This window comes from Diceros bicornis, chromosome 7, assembly GCF_020826845.1.
Source record: "Diceros bicornis minor isolate mBicDic1 chromosome 7, mDicBic1.mat.cur, whole genome shotgun sequence".
NCBI lineage: Eukaryota > Metazoa > Chordata > Mammalia > Perissodactyla > Rhinocerotidae > Diceros > Diceros bicornis.
The window spans coordinates 78,746,689-78,767,020 of record NC_080746.1 but is presented as its reverse complement, the minus strand read 5'-3'; the positions used below and the strand labels follow the sequence as shown (position 1 = coordinate 78,767,020).

The following is a 20,332-nucleotide window of genomic DNA, read 5'->3' as shown; positions in this document are numbered from 1 at the left end:
AAAAGAATGGATAAGAATAAGTGTTGGGAGCCAGCCCTGTGGCCTAGTGGTTAAGTTCGATGACTTCTGCTTTGACAGCCTAGGTTCTTGGGTTCGGATCCCGGGCACAGACCTAGGACCTACACCACTCATCAGCCATGCCGTGGCAGCAACCCACATATAAAAAGTAGAGGAATATTGGCACAGATGTTAGCTCAGGCGAATCTTCCTCAAACAAAAAAAAGAAAAGAAAAGAAAAAAAGAAAGAATAAGTGAATAGCCTCCAGGGTTAGCACAAAACAAAGCAATTTCACATCTCATCAATTATGTGAAAATGCCAAATAGGCCCCTGTTAGTCTCTAACATGTTTCAGAACAATGGCTGTGTTCACTTTGGCTTTTGAATTACAGGGTAACTGTCAAGAAAATCATTTTTAATAATGAAATGTCACAGGTGGCTTCATTAATTCAATGAGAATGCCATTATAAAACCTCAGCTCCCAGAGTGGAACCACACTAGAATCCAAATTTGGCAAGAGAATTGAGCCCACTGATGGTGAGTCATCCTTCTTGCCATAGATCTCGGGGATCATTCCCGGGGCTTGACCTCTGTCCCAGCTGGGATGGTCAGAACAATCCCCACTTAAATACCAAAGATGTATTTTCCAACCCTTCTGCCATAGAAACTAAATGCTTTATCTGCAGTTTTATAATGCATAAAGCTATAAACAATTAATAAGTATTGTAATATTTAAATTGCTTCTGAATTTTAAAAACAAGGACATACACCTTTCCTAGGAAATAAAGAATTAATTTATTCTGATTATGCCATGGAAAATTATAGGTTTTATTCTGTAAATTACATATTTTATTACTGAATAGTAAACACATTGATACATTTACTCCAGATTTCATAATATCACTATTTTTCTTTCTTCTATAGTTTTGAAACTTTTAAATCAAGAAGGTAAGATTATTTATGTAAATTGATAATACAAAGCACTATTTGGCAATCTGACACCCACAGTCCAAATTCGACTTGTTGCCTGTTTCTGTAAATAAAGTTTCATTAGAAGATAGCTTCCCTCATCATTTACATATGGTCAATGGCTGCTTTCACTCTACAGTGGCAGAGTAGAGGATTTGAGACAGAGACCTTACAGAATGCAAAGTCTAGCTGGCCCTTTACAGGAAAAGGTTTTGGATCCCTGATATAACGTTTAAAACTAGGAGTGGTACTCTAGACCCTTCTGTTCTACCTTCTCACATACAAATTTAATGGGCTGTGATATCCAATAGTTTTACAAAATATGAATTTTGCCTTCAGGTTGCACCCCACAAGTTCGTCCTTTAGCCCTCTCTAATAAGCACGTGGGGTAGAAAAATTTCAGCAGTCATTTAATCTTCTAATTTAATTTAAAAAAAATTTTTTTATTTTTTTTATTTTTTTGTGTGAGGAAGATCGGCCCTGGGTCAACATCCATGCCCATCTTCCTCTACTTTATATGGGACGCTGCCACAGCATGGCTTGCCAAGCGGTGCGTCAGTGCGTGCCTGGGATCCGAACCGGCGAACCCCAGGCCGCCGCAGCAGAGCACGCACACTTAACCGCTTGTGCCACTGGGCTGGCCCCCTAGCTGTCTTATTTTAATGAAGAGGAAACCAGGCCCAGAGAGAGGAAATGACTTTTCCCTGTAGTAAATTAATAAGAAAACAGGAAATACACCCCAATCTGGACTTTTATAACGATGACTTTCCACCATGCTGCTTCCTTGTATCATGAAAAGGCTGGAGGGTAAGAGAAACATTTCAGACAAACTGAGATCAGAAGGATTTGGGGGGCAATGGTTCTCAAAGTGTAGTCCTCTGACAGCAGGGACTGGTTAGAAGCTCCTGGGAACTAGTTAGAAATGCCAATTGTGCCTCAACCCAGAATCGCAGAGTCTGGAGGCAGAGTCAGTGATCCAAGTTTCACAAGCCCTCCAGGTGATTCTGGTGCAAGGGAAAATTTGAGAACCACTGGTGGAGAAACAAAGGACCCCACCCATTGAGGAATTAGCATGACATAACCCTCAAGCTCCTGCAATGAGAAGGCAGGGTTTGGAACAGGAGGAGTATGAAATCAGGGGAATGGAAACGGAGACCCTGTTCCTTGACAAGACCCCTAAAGTTTTGAGGGCAGAATTAAACCTGCCAATATGTTCATCTTCCCAGAATCTTAGGACTTGCACAGCCAACTCCTGCCATCACAAACACCCTAGACAGGAAGGTATTGATAGTACTGCTGGTTAGGTTCAGAGAGCAAAGCATTTTTCTGAGTAGATTGCAGGGATCCAGAAACCTAACTTCTACCCTGGCTGCGGATACAAGCTGACTCATCCTTGTTCTTCACCCTCTGAGTGAGTGCCATGCTGAGAATGGTGAGGCTGTTTTACTGTCAGCTCCTTGCAGATCGGGTTTTTCCCTCTTTGTCTGTAGGAGACACATAAACCCTTTAGGTTTCCCTACCATGGCCGTCTTCCTCAGTTTCTGGGCAAAGGCTTACACGAGGCCAGGTCAAATGGCCAGCATTCCAGACAATCTCAGGGCAAAGGTCTTTTCCACTTGATGCTTCTTTTGTGTTGCCACAGCAATTTAACCCTGACTTTATTATAACACGGTGGGGGAGGTTATTTATGGTATCCATTTCCCTACCCATCTCTGTAATTCCCAGCAGAACTCAAGACCTAGTGTTGCTCAAGTCTTCAGTATCGCATTTAGTGTCAGGATGAATGCTATTTGCTTTTCTTTTTAATTAAAAGAAAACAAAACAAAACACTGCATGAAGCACAGAAATGAAATCCGGCCTTCACAGCTTGTTCTCTTTCTCCCCCGGGATTTTTCGGTTACTAATGAGAACAGTAGTGGTAGGTAAAGGCGCAGATGGAGGAGTAAATGCAGGTGCCGAACATTTATTGTGTACAAGCCTAATGTGCAAACCCTGGCTCTTTCTCTTGTCAGTGGCACCTGAACTCTTTCACCCAGGAAAATGGGGAGCTAAGCCTCAAACATGCCACTCGGGAGCTTCTTTTTCGCCCACAGAATGAGGGCACACACTGTCACAGGGGCTGAGGGGCTGAGATTCTCATTCATCAGGCCCCATCATTTCATTTCCGTCATCTTCCATATGGCCTTACCTCTCTCACCCTTTCAGGTTCTCATCTTTACTCTCCTGAACCTTGACTTCAGCTGAAGTGGTATCTCCCCACTTAGCTTTGATCTCCTCAGTCCTTCTTCATGCTGCCAGTCAGAGCTAGATTGGGCCATGCCAATCCTAAACGAAAAATCTCTCATGATCTTCTGCTGCCCATCAGATAGTCTAAATTCCATGTACTGACTCTGTCCGCAGCCTTTGTCTCCAAGCTCATCAGCAGCTATACCCCTCCCAGATTCTCCTTGCTCCCGACAGTCTAATCTCATCAGTCACTGCATGTTTTCTTGAACACAACATATATTGTTGGTCTTCTGCATCTTTGTTCTTACTGTTCCCCCTGTTGGGGATTCACTTTCCCCACATCTCTACTTGGCTAAATTTCTCATCCTTTAAGGTTTTCCTCAAAGGTCACCTACTCTGTGAAGTTGTTCCCTATTCCTCTCTGCATCCTCCCACAATAGAGCATACTTCCTGTCTCTATGTTCCCACAACAAATTGTTCGTAACTCTACTATGGCATGACAGGTGGTTAATTGTTTGTGTATCCATTTGCCTATTCATCTCTATGATCTCCAATATAAATATAACTCATACTAAAATGCTGCATTTCCTAGAAACTAATAAACCTGAGACCTCTCTATCTTCCCATGTAGCACAGGTAGAAAATAAAGATGTCTTCCTACGGCCCTGGACAAATTTATGAATGGAAGAGCCACAGATGGGTATCTCTAAAAAGAAGCTGGGCTGTAACTAAGATTTAGGGATCAAGCCTAGAGAGACAACCATTTCTCACTCTAGGTTTTTGTGGTCTGGATAATGCTGGAGGAACAAGAGTTCCAAAATATTCAGCAATCATTCTGTGCCTAATCAACTAAGTGGTCTAGGAGTGCACAAAATCATTGTCACTGTCAAGGAAGCACACGGCATCTAGACAAAAGCCCAAATCCATTTGTGTTAGCCTAGCTTTATCACTGAACTCCATTCAGCTGTGGACATATTTCAAGGCTGCTTTTTCTATTGGTGTGAAACACTAGTAGCTAACCTGGTGTACTGACTCTCAAGGGCTTTTTAAAAGAACTTTGACTCTGCTTCTTTCAACAGTAAGCCTTGTCACTTTGTTTGCTTCTGTGATTCTGCTATTGTGTGATTTGGTTTTATTTGAATTGGAAACATCAAGGATATGATTGAAAAGCCAGTACTTTATATCCCAACCTTGATTTTACTTGTAACCTCCAAGATGATGCCATTACAATGCAATCATGTGTCGCTTAACAATGAGGATATCTTCTGAGAAATGCATCATTAGGCAATTTTGTTGTGTGAACATCATAGAGTGTACTCACATAAACCTAGATGGTATAGACTACTACCCACCTAGGCTATGTGGTATTAAACTTATGGGACTGCCATCTATATGTGGTCTGTTGTTGACTGAAATGTTGTTATGTAGCACATGACTGTAATCCATTTGGATGCTTGAGTACTGGGGATTTTTCTTATCAAATCAGAATAGAATACTTGCAACTGCAAATAGTGCAAACAAGAAGGGTCATAAATAAGGTCACTTTTTGAGGATGATCTACAGAATTTGATTCAGGGTTCTTAATTCAGCTCCTAAAACCAGGCCTTCCACAACCTCTTGGAAGCTATGCTATTAACAAGTAATAAATACAACTGGAAAACAAAAAAAGGTTTATGTAAATAAATATTTATGAATAAAGGGGAGCAGTGGTGGTGGAGGTGCACTATTATTAACAAAATAAGATTACAAGAGTTGTTCATCTCCTGTGGTAATTTCAGTCTAATTCTCATAAGACTTTGGAGATACTTTAGGAGTCAAAGTAGAATAAATCAACTTAGGCTGCTTGGACTATTAGCACAGTTAATTAATGAAGCCTTGGGAAATTTTTAATGATTGGTAAGTTCCCTGCCTTATCATGGCCTTAAATAAAACAAAAACTGAAAAAGAAATTTTGTTTTCTCACTAATCAAGACTCAACCAAAGTCCCTTGCCTATTCCAGGGACTGGGGATCTAGAAACCTTAAAAAGGATTTGCCGTCAGGTTGTGATCATCCTCAAAAGTTTGGAAAAACAATATTTTCTAGAAAAGAACTAGTAAAGCAATTCACCCTTCTTTTCCTGGCTGAATGGAGAACTAATTGCCAACTTCTTCTGTAAGCCCTTTTCAACTATTCTAACCCAGGAACAGCTTTTCCTTCTATTAAAAACTTTTGCCCTGACTTGGGGGTGGGGTTTCAACATAGAAGCATAGGGAGATCCTGAACTCATTTCCTCCCATGGACACAACAAATATACAGCTACATATGGAACAAATCCCACTGGAAAAAAAACTGAGAACTAGCCAAACACCTGCTCCATGACAAAGGATAAAAGGGCCACATTAAGACGGGTCTTGGCATGGAGACTCACAATCAAGAGGGATCTCTAACTATATAAATAAATAGAGCTTCTTCCTGAGGGGCAAGGGGTTTGTACTCCACACCAGGACCACAACCTTTGGGTTCTGCACCAGAGAGATGAGCCCCCACTTTAAGAGTGGGAACAAAGATCCCACTCTTAAAGGGCTTGTGCGCAGACCCACTCATCCCAGGACTTAGTGCAAAAAGCAGCAGCTTGAAAAGAGCCTAGACCATATGTAAAGGAGATTCACTAGCTAATTTTAAGGCACTTGCCAGAGAGGCAGAATGCTCTCCAGAGACAGAATACTGGTGGGCACCATTTTTATGGGCTTCCTCTACTTTGCTAGAAGGCACCATTTTTGCACACTCACTCAAACCTGCTAACAGTGGTGAGTCTGCAGCACCACCCCCATGCTGCTTGCATGTGGTAACAACAGATGTGGAAGGTGAGCAGCCCTGGATCCCACACCACTCACACAAGGCACCAACAGATGCAGAGGGTGAGCAGCCCCACCTGACACGTCACTCATGCAACCCCACCAGAACCAGTGGGCATGTGCAGCCTACACAGGAAACTCTCCTGGAGTGCCTAGCTCTGGTGGTCAGGAGGGATTGTGCTTCTGGGCCCCAAGTGACATGTCCTACACAAGGCCACTCCTTAAAGAGTGGAAGAGGCAAATGGAGTTCATTTGCCTAATACAGAGAAACAAACACACAGAGTCAGGTGAAATGAGGAGACAAAGGAATATGTTCTAAATAAAAGACCAAGACAAAACATCAGAAAAAGACGTTAATGAAATGGAGATAATCAATTTACCCAATAAAGAGTTCAAAGTAATGGTCATAAAGATGGTCACTGAACTTGGGATAAGAGTGGCTGAACACAGTGAAATCTTCAACAAAGAGACAGAAAATATAAGAAAGTTTCAAATGGAAATTAGAGAGCTGAGGAATAAAATAACTAGACTGAAAAATAAACTAGAGTGGTTCAACAGCACACTGGATGAAACTGAAGATCAGATCAGTGAGCTGGAAGACAAAGCAATAGAACTCACCCAAACAAAGCAGCAAACAGAAAAAAGAATTAAAAAAAACCCCGAAGATAACTTCAGACCTTTAATCTCAAGCAGAATAATAGTCACATTTAGAGGAGTCCCAGAAAAAGAGAGAGAGAAAAGGCCAAAAAGCTTATTTGAAAAAATAATGGCTAAAAACTTCCCCAATTTGAATAAGGAAAGAGACACACAGGTCCGGGAAGTCCATAGAGTCCAAATAAGATGAACCCAAATAGATCCATACCAAGACATATAATTAAACTGGTAAAAGTTAAAGAGAGAATCTTAAAATCAGCAAGAGAAAAACAACTTTTATGTACAAGCAAAGCCGTATAAGGCTATCAGTAGATTTTTCAGCAGAAACTGCAGGCCAGAAGAGAGTGGCACAACATATTCAAAGTGCTGAAAGGAAAAAACTCCCAATCAAGAATTCTCTACTTGGTAAAGTTATCATTCATAATTGAAGGAGAAATTAAGAGTTTAGACTGTAATAAAAGACAAAGATAAAAGGGTCAATTGAGCAAAAAGACATAAGATTTGTAAATATATATGCACACAACATAGAAGCACCAAGATATATAAAGCAAATATGAATGTAACTAAAGGGAGAAATTGAAAGCAACAGAATAATAGTTGATGACTTTAACACCCCAGATACATTAATGGATAGATCATCCAGACAGAAAATTAATAAGGAAATAGTGACCTTAAATGACACATAAGACCAGATAGACTTAACAGATATATACAGAACATTCCATCCAAAAGCAACAGAATACACATTCTTCTCAAGTGCACATGGAACATTCGCCAGGATAGATCACATGTTAGGCCACAAAACAAATCTCAGTAAATTCAAGAAGACTGAAATCATATCAAGCATCTTCTCTGACCACACTGGTATAAAACTTGAAGTCAATAACAAGAAGAAAACTGGAAAAACCACAAAAATGTGGAGATTAAGCAACATGGATTGAACAACCAATGAGTCATTGAAGAAATGAAAAAATACTTAGAAAAATGAAAACAGGAAGACAACATACCAAAATCTGTCAGATGCAGTGAAAGCAGTACTAAGAGGGAAATTCATAGCAATACAGGCCGACCTTAAGGAACCAAAAAAAAGTCTCAAATACACAATCTAACTTTACACCTAATGGAGCTAGAAAAAGAAGAATGAAGCCAAAGTCAGTAGAAGGAAGGAAATAATAAATATCAGAGTGAAAATAAGTGAAATAAAGACTCAAAAGACAGCAGAAAAGATCAGTGAAACTAAGAGCTGGTTCTTTGAAAAGATAAACAAAATTGACAAACCTTTAGCTACACTAACCAAGAAAAAGAGAAGGCTCTAATAAGCAAAATCTGAAAGAAAGAGAAGTTACAACTGATACCACAGAAATATAAAGGCTCATAAGAGTACTACAAACACATTATACGCCAACAGATTGGACAACCTAAAAGAAATGGATAAATTTCTAGAAACATACAATCTTCCAAAACTGAACCATGAAGCAATAGAAAATCTGAACAGACTGATTACTAGTAAGGAGATTGAATCAGTGATCAAAAACCTTCCAACAGGAGTAATGTCAGCATCATGGCAGAATGAGAGGTTCCCTTTGTCTCTCCCCTCTAAATTACAACCAAACAGACATCCATTGACCAGTAGAGGATTTCTTACACAGCAAAATAAGATGCCTAAGAAATGCAGGCAGCTATACATCTGAAGGTGGATGCACTGGACCCGTGGGAAGCAGCGGAACTGGAGAGAAACTCCTATCTTCATCCCTGGTGGCAGTGATCCAGGGCGCAGATCCTCACACAGCAGCCGATGCAACAGATTGGAGGTGAGAGCGGCCCAGCCCTGTGCATCTGAACATCCACAGGGTGGCAGTGGCCTCGTGTGTGCATGAACATCCCTGAGGTGGAGGCAGTGGTGTGGTGGCAGCCCCACCTCATGACAGTTTGTGGAGTGGTAGCAGTGGTGGCGGCCTGACCCACACAACTGCAAGCAGACAGAGTGAGAAAACCCAGCGTCCCATAGTGGCATGCCCAACACCAACTCCATCAGTAGCGGGGAGTCCCTAGGTCCCCAGGCACCTACCAGTGACAGCAACATCTGTGAACCCAGCATACCTGGCAACAGTGCAACCAGCACCCCCAGACAACTGGGGAATAGCAATGCAAGTGGTGCATGGGACAACAGATTCAAAACCCACAGAGAGCCAGTGGAGGAATGTGAGACTGAGCTGGCCAAAACCAAAGTAACCAAAGTCATGCCAAATAATACAAAGTGATTACTACCACAAAAGTTCTGGCAGAGGATCAATTCGTCAAAGACCATGAAGAACTACAGTAACACAGCAGAACAGAAAGAAAATGACAACTCTCCAAAAACTAAATCTGAAGTCATGGTAGATTACAATCTAACTGATAGAGAATATAAAATAGCTATCAAAAAGAAACTCAATGAGTTACAAGAAATCTCAGAAAGACAGTTCAATGAGCTCAGGAATAAAATTAATGAATAGAAGGAATATTTCACAAAGAGATTGAAGCTCTAAAAAAAAAAAACCAAACAGAAATTCTGGATATGAAGAACACAATTAATGAGATAAAAAATAATGTAGAAAGCATTAAAAATAGAGTACATCTTATGGAGGAGAGAATTAGCGAGCTCAAAGATAGAAATACAGAAATGATTCAGGTGGAGGAGGAGAGAGAACTAAGATTTTTAAAAAGTGAAGAAATTCTGTGAGAAATATCCAATTCAATTAGGAAAAGTAACATAAAGATTATAGGTATCCCAGAGGGATAAAGGATCAGACAGCTTATTCAAAGAAATAATAGCTGAGAACTTCCCAAACCTGGGGAAGGAAAAGGACATGCAAGTACATGAAGCTAATAGAACTCCTAATTGCATCAACCCAAGAAGACCTTCTCCAAGGCATATAATATTAAAACTCTCAAAAATCAATGACAAAGAAAAATATTCAGGGCAGCAAGAGAGAAGAAAATCACTTACAGAGGAACCCCCATCAGCCTTTCAGTGAATTTCTCAGCAGAAAGGCTAGGAGAGAGTGGGATGATATATTCAAAATACTGAAAGACAAAAACTATCAGTCAAGAATACTCTATCCAGAGAAATTATTCTTTAGATATGACAGAGAAATAAAGCTTTCCCAGACAAACAAAAGCTGAGGCAATTCATTGTCACCAGACCTGCCCTACAAGAAATTTTGAAGGGATCCCTCCTACCTGAAATGAAAAGGCAAAGTTTTACAAAGCTTTGAGGAAGGAGAAAAATAGATAAAATCAGAAAATTGCAGCTCTATATCAGAATAGGTTAGCAAACACTTAATTATAACATAGAAAGAGAAAGAAAGCATCAAAAATAACTATAAACATTTAAAATTGGTCACAAACTCACAATATAAATAAGAATAATTTGTGACAATAAAAACATAGAAGGGGAAGAGGAAAGGCATGGAACTTGCATAGCCTAATGGAGATAAGAGGATATCAGAAAATGGACTATCTCATCTATGAGATCTTTTATACAAACCTAATGATAACCACAAAGTGAAAAATCAGAGCAGAGCCACAAATCATAAATAAAGAGAAAACTGAGAAATCCAAAATAGAAAACCATCAAATGGAAATGGCAGACAGAAATACAACTAGAGAAATAAGGGAAATATAGAACAACCAGAAAACAAGAGGTAAAATGGCAGTACTAAGCCCTCATATATCAATAGTCACTCTAAATGTAAATGGATTGAATTCACCAATCAAAATACACAGAATGGATTTTTAAAAAAAGAAAATAATATGCTGCGTCCAAGAAACACATCTCAACTTTAAAGACAAACATTAGCTCAGAGTGAAGGGATGGAAGATGATACCCCAAGCAAATGGCAAGCAAAAGTTAGTGTAGCCATACTTATAGCAGATGAATCAGACTTCAAGATAAAGATAATGAGAGACAAAGATGGGTACAATATAATGATAAAAGGGACATTCTACTAAGAAGACATAACACTTATTAATATATATGCAACTAACACAGGAGCACCAAAGTACATAAAGCAACTATTAACAGAACTAAAGGGAGAAATTGACAGCAACACCATAATAGTAGGGGACCTTAACACCCCACATACATCAATGGGTAGATCATCCAGACAGAAAGTCAATAAGGAAATAGTGACCTTAAATGAAACACTAGACAAGATGGACTTAATATATTTAGAACATTCCATCCAAAAAAAGCAGAATACATTTTCCTCTACAGTGCACGTGGAACATTCTCAAAGATAGAGCATATGTTGGCAAACAAAGCAAGCCTCAAATTTAAGAAGAAATCATATCAAGCATCTTTTCTGACCACAATGGCATGAAACTAGGCATCAAGTACAAGAAAAAAGCTGGGAAACTCACAAATATGTGGAGACAAAACAATATTGAACAACTGTTGGATCAATGAAGAAATAAAAGGAGAAATAAAAAAATACCTGGATACAAATGAAAATGAAAACACAACATACCAAAACCTATGAGATGCAGCAAAAGCGGTGCTAAGAGGGAAATTTATAGCAACACAGGTCTACCTCAAAAAACAAGAAAAATCTCAAATAAACAAGCTTACACTATACCTAAAACAACTAGTGAAAGAAGAACAAACGAAGCCCAAAGTTAGTAGCAGGAAGTAAATAATAAAAATCAGAGCAGAAATAAATGGAATATAGACTAAGAAAACAAAAGAAAGGATTGATCAAACTAAGCACTTGTTCTCTGAAAAGATAAACAAACTTGACAAACCCTTAGCCAGACTCACTAAGAAAAAAAGAGAGAACACTCAAAATCAGAAATGAAAGAGGAGAAATTACAATGGACACCAGAGAAATACAAAAGATTATAAAAGAATACTATGAAAAGCTATACACCAATAAACTTGCTAATATACAAGAAATGGATAAATTCTCAGAATCATACAACATCTCAAAACTGAATCAAGAAGAAGCAGAGAATCTGACAAGTAAAGAGATTGAAATAGAAATCAAAAACCTCCCAAAAAATAAAAGTCCAGGACCAGATGGCTTCTTGGGTGAATTCTACCAAACATTCAAAGATTTAATTCCTATCCTTCTCAAATTATTCCAAAAACTTTAAGAGGATGGGACACTTCCTAACTCATTTTGTGAGGCCAAAATTACCCTGATACCAAAAGCAGACAAGGAAAATAGAAAAAAGGAAAAGTACAGGCCAATATCGCTGATGAACATAGATGCAAAAATACTCAACAAAATATTAGCAAATCAAATGCAACAATATATTAAAAGGATCACACACCACAATCAAGTGGGATTTATTCCAGGGACACAGGGATGGTTCAGCATCAACAGATCAATCAATGTGATACACTATATTATACAAAATGAGGAATAAAAATCATATAATCATTTCAATAGATGCAGAGAAAGCATTTGACAAGATCCAACATCCATTTATGATAAAAACTCTCAATAAAATGGGTATAGAAGGAAAGTACCTCAACATAATAAAGGCCATATATGACAAACCAGCATCATACTTAATGGTGAAAAACTGAAAGCCATTCCTCTGAGAATAGGAACAAGATAAGGGTGCCCACTCTCCCCACTTTTATTTAACACAGTACTGGAAGTTTTAGCCAGAGCAATTAGGCAAGAAAAATAAATAAAAGAGATCCAAATTGGAAAGGATGAAGTAAAACTCTCATTGTTTGTGAATGACATGATTTATATATATATATAAAACCTTAAAGAATCCACCAAAAACTATTAGAAGTAATCAAGAATACAGTCCCATTTACAATTGCTACAAAAAGAATAAAATACCTAAGAATAAATTTAACCAAATAGGTCAAAGACCTATACACTGAAAGCTATAAGACATTATTGAAAGAAATCAAGGAAGACATAAAGAAATGGAAATACATACCATGCTCATTGATTAGAAGAATAAACATAATTAAAATGTCCACATTACCTAAAGCAATCTACAGATTCAGTGCAATCCCAATCAGAATCCCAATGACATTCTTCATAGAAATAGAACAAAGAATCCTAAAATTTATATGGAACAACAAAAGACCCCAAATATCCAAAGCAATCATGAGAAAAAAGAACATAGCTGGAGGCATCACAATCCCTGACTTCAAAATACACTACAAAGCTACAGTAATCAAAACACCATGGTACTGGCAGGAAAAAAAACACACAGATCAATGGAACAGAATTGAAAGCCCAGAAATAAAACCACACATCTATGGACAGCTAATCTTCAACAAAGGAGCCAAGAACATACAATGGAGAAAGGAAAGTCTCTTCGATAAATGGTGTTGGGAAAACTGGACAGCCACATGCAGAAGAATGACAGTAGACCATTATCTTACACCATACACAAAAATTAACTCAAAATGGATTAAATTTTTTTTGTGTGTGAGGAAGATCAGCCCTGAGCTAATCCCTGAAAATCCTCCTCTTTTTGCTGAGGAAGACCCGCTCTGAGCTAACATCTATTGCCAATCCTCCTCCTTTTTTTTTTTTTCCCAAAGCCCCAGTATATAGTTGTATGTCATAGTTGCACATCGTTCTAGTTGCTGTACGTGGGATGCAGCCTCAGCATGGCCAGAGAAGCGGTGCATCGGTGTGTGCCCGGGATCCGAACCCGGGCTGCCAGTAGCGGAGTGTGCGCACTTAACCACTAAGCCACGGGGCCGGCCCTGGATTAAAGTTTTGAATGTAAGACCTGAAACCATAAAACTCCTAGAAGAAAATATAGGCAGTACACTCTCTGACATTGGTCTTAGAAGGATATTTTTGAATACCATGTCTACTCAGGCAAAGGAAACAAAAGAAAAAATAAGTAAATGGGACTATATCAGACTAAAAAGCTTCTGCAAGGCAAAGGAACAAAATGAAAAGACAACCCACCATGGGAGAAAATATTTGCAAACCATATGTCTGACAAGGGCTCAATTTCCAAAATATATAAAGTACTCATACAACTCAATAAGAAAAAACAAACAACCTAATCAAAAGTGGGCAGAAGACATCAACAGATAGTTTTCCAAAGAAGAGCTACAGATGTGTAACAGGCACATGAAAAGATGTTCAACATCACTATTAGGGAAATGCAAATCAAAACTACAATGAGATATCATGTGACACCCATCAGAATGGCTATAATTAACAAGACAAGAAATAACAAATCTTGGAGCGGATGTGGAGAAAAGGGAACCCTCGTACACTGCTGGTGGTAATGCAAACTGGTGCAGCCAATATGTAAAACAATCTGGAGATTTCTGAAAAAATTTAAAATAGGAATAACACATGATCCAGCTATCCCACTATTGGATATTGAAACAAAGAACATGAAATCAACAATACAAAGAGATTGTAACAAAGAACACGGCACCCCTATGTTCATTGCAGCATTATTCACAATAGCCAAGATGTGGAAGCAACCCAAATGCCCATCAACGGATGAATGGATAAAGACAGTGTGGTATATATATACGACGGAATACTATTCAGCCATAAAAATGACAAAATTTTGCCATTTGTAACAACATGGATGGATGTTGAGGGTAGTATCCTAAGTGAAATAAGCCAGACAGAGGAAGACAAACACCATATGACTTCACTTACATGTGGAAGATAAGCACATGGATAAGGAGAACAGATTAGTTATTACCCGAGGGGAAGGGGTAGGGAGAAGGCAAAAGGGGTAAAGGGACACATATATATGGTGACACATGAAAACCATATTATTGGTGGTGAACACAATGCAGTCTATACAGAAGCTGAAATATGATAATGTACACCTGAAATTTACACAATGTTATAAGCCAATATGATCTCAAAAAAAAAAAAAAAACTTCCAAGAAACATAAGTCAAGGAGTAGCTGGCTACACTGGTGAATTCACCGAAACATTCAAAGAAGATTTAATAACTATTCTTCTTGGGGCCGGCCCTGTGGCTTAGCGGTTAAATGTGCACACTCCACTACTGGCGGCCCAGGGTTCAGATCCCGGGCGCGCACCGACGCACCGCTTCTCCGGCCATGCTGAGGCCACGTCCCACATACGGCAACTAGAAGGATGTGCAACTATGACATACAACTATCTACTGGGGCTTTGGGGAGAAAAAAAGAGGAGGACTGGCAATAGATGTTAGCTCAGAGCTGGTCTTCCTCAGCAAAAAGAGGAGGATTAGCATGGATGTTAGCTCAGGATCCATGTTAGCATGGATCTTTCTCACAAAAAAACACATAAATAAATAAAAAAAAATAACTATTCTTCTCAAACTCTTCCAGAATTTGAAGAGGAGGGAAAACTTTGAAACTCATTTTATGAGGCTAGTATTACCCTGATACCAAAACCAGATAAGGACACCACAAAAAAGGAAAATTACAGGCCAATATCATCGATGAACATAGATACAAAAACCATCAACAAAATATTAGCAAACCAAATTCAACAATACATTAAAAGGATCATACACCATGACTAAGTAGTATTTATTCCAGGGATGCAAGATTGGTTCAACATCCATAAATCAATCAACATAATACACCACATTAACAAAATGAATAATAAAGGTCATATAATCATCTCAATAGATGCATAAAAAGTATTTGAGAAAATTCAATATCCTTTTATGATAAAAACTTTCACAAAGTGGGTATAGAAGAAACATACGTAAACATACTAAAAGCCACGTATGACAGACCCACAGCTGACATCATACTCAGTGGTGAAAAGCTGAATGCTTTTCCTCTAAGATCAGAAACAAGACCAAGATGCCCACTCTCACCACTTTTATTCGACATAGTAGTGTAAGTCCTAGCCACAGTGATTAGGCAAGAAAAAGAAATAAAAAGCATCCAAATCAGAAGGGAAGAAGTGAAACTGTTACTATTTGCAGATGACATGATACTATATATAGAAAACCCAAAAAACTCCACCAAAAAATTCTTAGAATAAATGAATTCAGTAATGTAGCAGGATACAAAATCAATATACAGAAATCTGTGGCATTTCTATACACTAATAATGAATTATCAGAAAGAGAAACAAAGAAAAGAATTCTACTTACAATTGTGTCAAAAAGAATAAAATACCTAGGAATAAATTTAACCAAGGAAGTGAAAGACCTGTACTCTGAAAACTATAAGACACTGCAGAAAGAAATTGAAGAACGATAAATGGAAAGATATTCCGTGCTCATGGATTGGAAGAATTAATATAGTTAAAATGTCCATATTACTCAAAGCATTCTACAGATTCAATGCAATCCCTATCAAAATTACAATGGCATTTTTCACAGAACTAGAACAAATAATTCTCAAATTTATATGGAGCCATGAAATATCCCGAATAGCCAAAGTGATCTTGAGAAAAAAGAACAAAGCTTAAGGTATCGTGCCGCCTGATTTCAAACTGTACTACAAAGCTATAGTAATCAAAACAGTATGGTACTGGCATAAAAAAAAAAAAAAGACACACATGCAGATCAATGGAACAGAATTGAGAGCCGAGAATTAAACACACACATATATGGACAATTAATGTACTACAAAGGAGCCAAGAACTTAAATAAAAATAAAAGTCTCTTCAATAAACGGTGTTGGGAAAACTGCACAGCCACATGCAAAAGAATGAAACTAGACCACCATCTTATACCATACACAAAACTTAACTCAAAATGGAGTAAGGACTCGAATATAAGACCTGAAACAATAAAATTCCTAGGAGAAAACCTAAGTGGTAAGCTCTTTGACATTTATCTTAGCAATATCTTTGTGGGCTCTGATTCTAAAGGCAAGGGAAACAAAATAAAAAATTAACAGATGGGACTATATCAAATTAAAAAGCTTCTGACAGTGAAGGAAACCATCATCAAAATGAAAATGCAACCTTCTAAATGAGAGAAGTTATTTGCAAAACATATATCCAATGAGAAGTTAATATCCAATATATATTAAGAACTCATACCACTCAACAACAAAAAAATAAATAACCTGATTAAAAAATGGGCAAAGGACCTGAATAGACATTTTTCAAAAGAAGACATACAGATGGCCAAAAGGCATGTGAAAAGATGTTCAACATCATGAATTATTAGTGAAATGCAAATCAAGAGCAGAATAAGATATCACTGCATGCCTGTCAGAATGGCTATACCAAAAAGATAACACATAAGTGTTGAAGAGGATATGGAGAAAAGAGAACCCTCATACACTGTTGGCGGGAATGTAAATTGGTGCAGCCACTGTGAAAAACAGTATGGACATTCCTCAAAAAGTTAGAACTACCATATGGTCCACTTATTCCACTTCTGGGTATTTATTTGAATACAAAAACACTAATTTGGAAAGGTATATGCACCTCTATGTTCATTGCAGCATTATTTACAACAGCCGAGGTATGGAAGCAGCCTAAGTGTCGATGGATGAATCGATGGATGGATGGATAAAGAAGGGGTGTGTGTGTGTGTGTGTGTGTGTGTGTGTGTGTGTATAATGGAATACTACTCGGCCATAAAAAAGAATGCAATCTTGCCATTTGCAACAACCTGGATGAACCTTGAGGGGATTACGCTAAGTGAAATAAGTCAGAAGGAAAAAGACAAATACTGTGTGATTTCACTCTTATGTGGATCTCAGAAAAGCAAAACAAATGAACAAACAAAATCAACTCATAGATACAGAACAGATTGGTGATTACCAGAGCAGAAGGAGGTTGGGGGGTGGGCGAAATGGGTAAGGAGATCAATTGAATGGTGATGGATGGTAACTAGACTTGTGGTGGTGATCACTTTGTAGTGTATACAGATGAAGAATTATAATATTGTATACCTGAAACATGTTATATACCAAATTTACCTCAATAAAAAACAAACAAAAAAAAAACTTTTGCCCTTTGAGTGAATGCCACATGGTTAAATGTTGTACTTAACCTGAAAACTTCTTTGGGGAATGTCCTACACAGTCAGTAACATAGTACTGAGTTGAGAGTTTGAGCTCAGTCAAGCTGAATGGACTGATTGCTTCATTGCATTTACATATATCAACAGATAGCATCTGTAGAGTGTTACAGGACATATGTCAAGATGAGAGACCATGAAATTTGTGGAAGCAAGTGCAATTCAAGACCCAGCTGAGACATTCATATCTTGTGATATTTAGAGTACATCACTTGCCCTAAAACTTAGAAACTCCATGTCTTCATCTTTCAAAGTTGTGCTATATTAAACGTGATGCTGTTTTTAAATTACAGGGTGCTTAGAACACAAGAGGTGCTCAATAAATGGGGGCAATGGACCTAAGTTTGGATGTGTGGAACTAGTTTATGTATAAGGGAAAACACGGGCATTAAGGGGTCATGATCTAAACACTTGGTGATGTAACTCTCCCAAGAGGTGCCCCAGGTCTGCTGGAGGTGTGGCAGAATTGAAGGCAGGTAGATGAATTGGACGACTTTTCAAAGTTCATTTCAACTCTTTTTCTAGGGATCACTCCATTTGTCAGGAGACTAGCTCTCTCAGACGCTACTGAGCAAATAATTTCTTGTGGTTCCCCTGCCCATAAAGCCCAAGATTAAACAGCTCCAATCCAATGGACATAAAAATACAATGCAAGAGCTACAGTAAAGCAATACCAAAGGAAAATGAATAGGCAAGGTCAACAAAAGAAGAAATAGAGCACAAGGAAATCAAACACTTTAATAGGCCCATTTTGCAAAGCATAAAGCAAAACCAGTCGATGACAGAAGTTTATTTTCATAAAGCATTAAACTCACTTCCAAACGCTTAATGTAAGGAATAGCCCAGCACTGAGAACGACAAAGAAGACATTATTTACCAGAAAGTCTCGAACTATTATTATCATTTGTTCAGAATGGAAGTCCACCTGTCTCTGACCACTGGAAGCAAGTCTCTGAGCCTGGTTTTTCTGGATGTCTCCACAAAAGTAAGCAAGTTCATGTAGGTGATCATTTCAGGCAAAGCGTAGGTTTAATCAGCAAGTTTGTAAAAGTGCGGGATGAGGGCTCATTAAAGCTCTCACCCAACTCATCTTAAAGGCACTGCAGTCTCCCAGTGGGAGGACTAACACTGGCTTCTCTGCCCTGTCCGCCCTGTGCTCTGCAGTCTCTTCTCAACCCCATACCTTGCTTTTCACTAAAGGCAGGTTTGTCTGCCACCCAGCAGCATCATTAGAATTTCTGCTGCACCACATCAGCCTCACCTTGCAGGAGCAGACAGAACACCTGTCTTCTTTCAGGGTCCACACCTGCCCATTGTGCTTCAGTTCTCCTTCATGGGGGCAGTCACCAGAGCAGGAGGGCCCCGAGGGACACAGGCAGTCGAAGCCCCCTGCCAGGTTGATGCAGGCAGAATCATTCCAACAGGTATGAGTTCTTAAGGCACATTCATCAATGTCTGCGATAAAAAAGCACAAAGCTTTAGAATCTAGCCAAGATTATTATTAGAAAATAATAATCATTTACAATAGCACTAATTAACATTACTGAACATTTATCTTGTGCCAGGTACTGTGCCAAGCTGTTCGCATGCATGATCTCATTCACTCTGCAAGGCAGTTCTGGGGAGGAGGATCTGTTCTTATCTCTGTTTTGCAAATAATGGAGCAGAGGCTCATAGAAGTTAAGTAACAAGCCCTCTGTCATATAGCTAACAAGTGGCAGGTCTGAGACTCAAATCCACAGCTGTCAGACTCCACTTATTAAATTATCCAGGAGCAGGTCTGAAGTGGTTTTAGGATATTCTCAAGACTATACCATCCAGAAGCCATAAACACTGGTAACTCATTAACACTGTGGATACACCCTGTGGAGATCTGGGACTTTTAGAAAGGTGTGAGTAGACTAGCCACTGAGTAGGAACAAATGAGTAATCAGGGCAACCCCGAGCCAATTAGACTGTCCCCAGATCCTGGGGCCAAGGGTGAAAGAAGAGGGAATAATTCTCGGTAGGTGCCTTGCCTAATCAAAGCTTCACCACCCTAATGGGCAGCAGCATTTTTGCCCACACAAGAAAACACCTCAGAGCTACAGTATGGGTATGGCATGGATGATGATGAAAGACACACATATATTTTGCTGTTTTTCATTGACAGCCAAGTATGGAAGGAAAACATAAATCCAGTCAGCCCTCTCTGACATTCAAAGCTTGAGTGACCTTAAAAACATCTCAAACACATAGCTGTCTGGGCCTGGTTTGAGCCCTTTCCCAGTGGGCAATCTGTTACCTCACAAGGCAACCAATTCCATCATTGAATAACCCTTTTAGAAATGTCTTCCTTAAATTGAAATGAAATGTAGTATCCAGTAACATCTACTTTTTGCTAGTAGTTCTCAGACCACTCAAGAAAAGTCTACTTGATTTTTCTTATTTATGACAATCTTTAGGCTAGTTGAAGACACTGGTCATTTGTCTATCAGAGTCTTCTACTCCAGCGATTAACGTATTGCCATACCCTTCAAATATCCTTCAGGTGACAACATTGATTCTAATAAATTTTTACCAAAAGTCTGCTATGCACAAGGTTCTTTGCACACTGGTGCTATAAATGTTGACAATGACATGTAAGACACCGTCCTCATAAAGGTGATAAGG

The 20,332-nt window shown here is 38.8% G+C and overlaps 1 protein-coding gene across 3 annotated transcripts in view; it reads right to left on the bottom strand.

The window, feature by feature from the left end:
• NELL1 (neural EGFL like 1) overlaps positions 1 to 20,332 on the bottom strand; it is a 778,808-nt gene that overhangs the window by 7,787 nt on the left and 750,689 nt on the right. For all 3 annotated transcript variants that reach the window (XM_058546145.1, XM_058546147.1, XM_058546146.1), the window contains one exon: positions 18,942 to 19,135. In XM_058546145.1, coding sequence (XP_058402128.1) covers positions 18,942 to 19,135 — 194 coding nt within the window. The remainder of the gene's footprint in view (positions 1 to 18,941; positions 19,136 to 20,332) is intronic.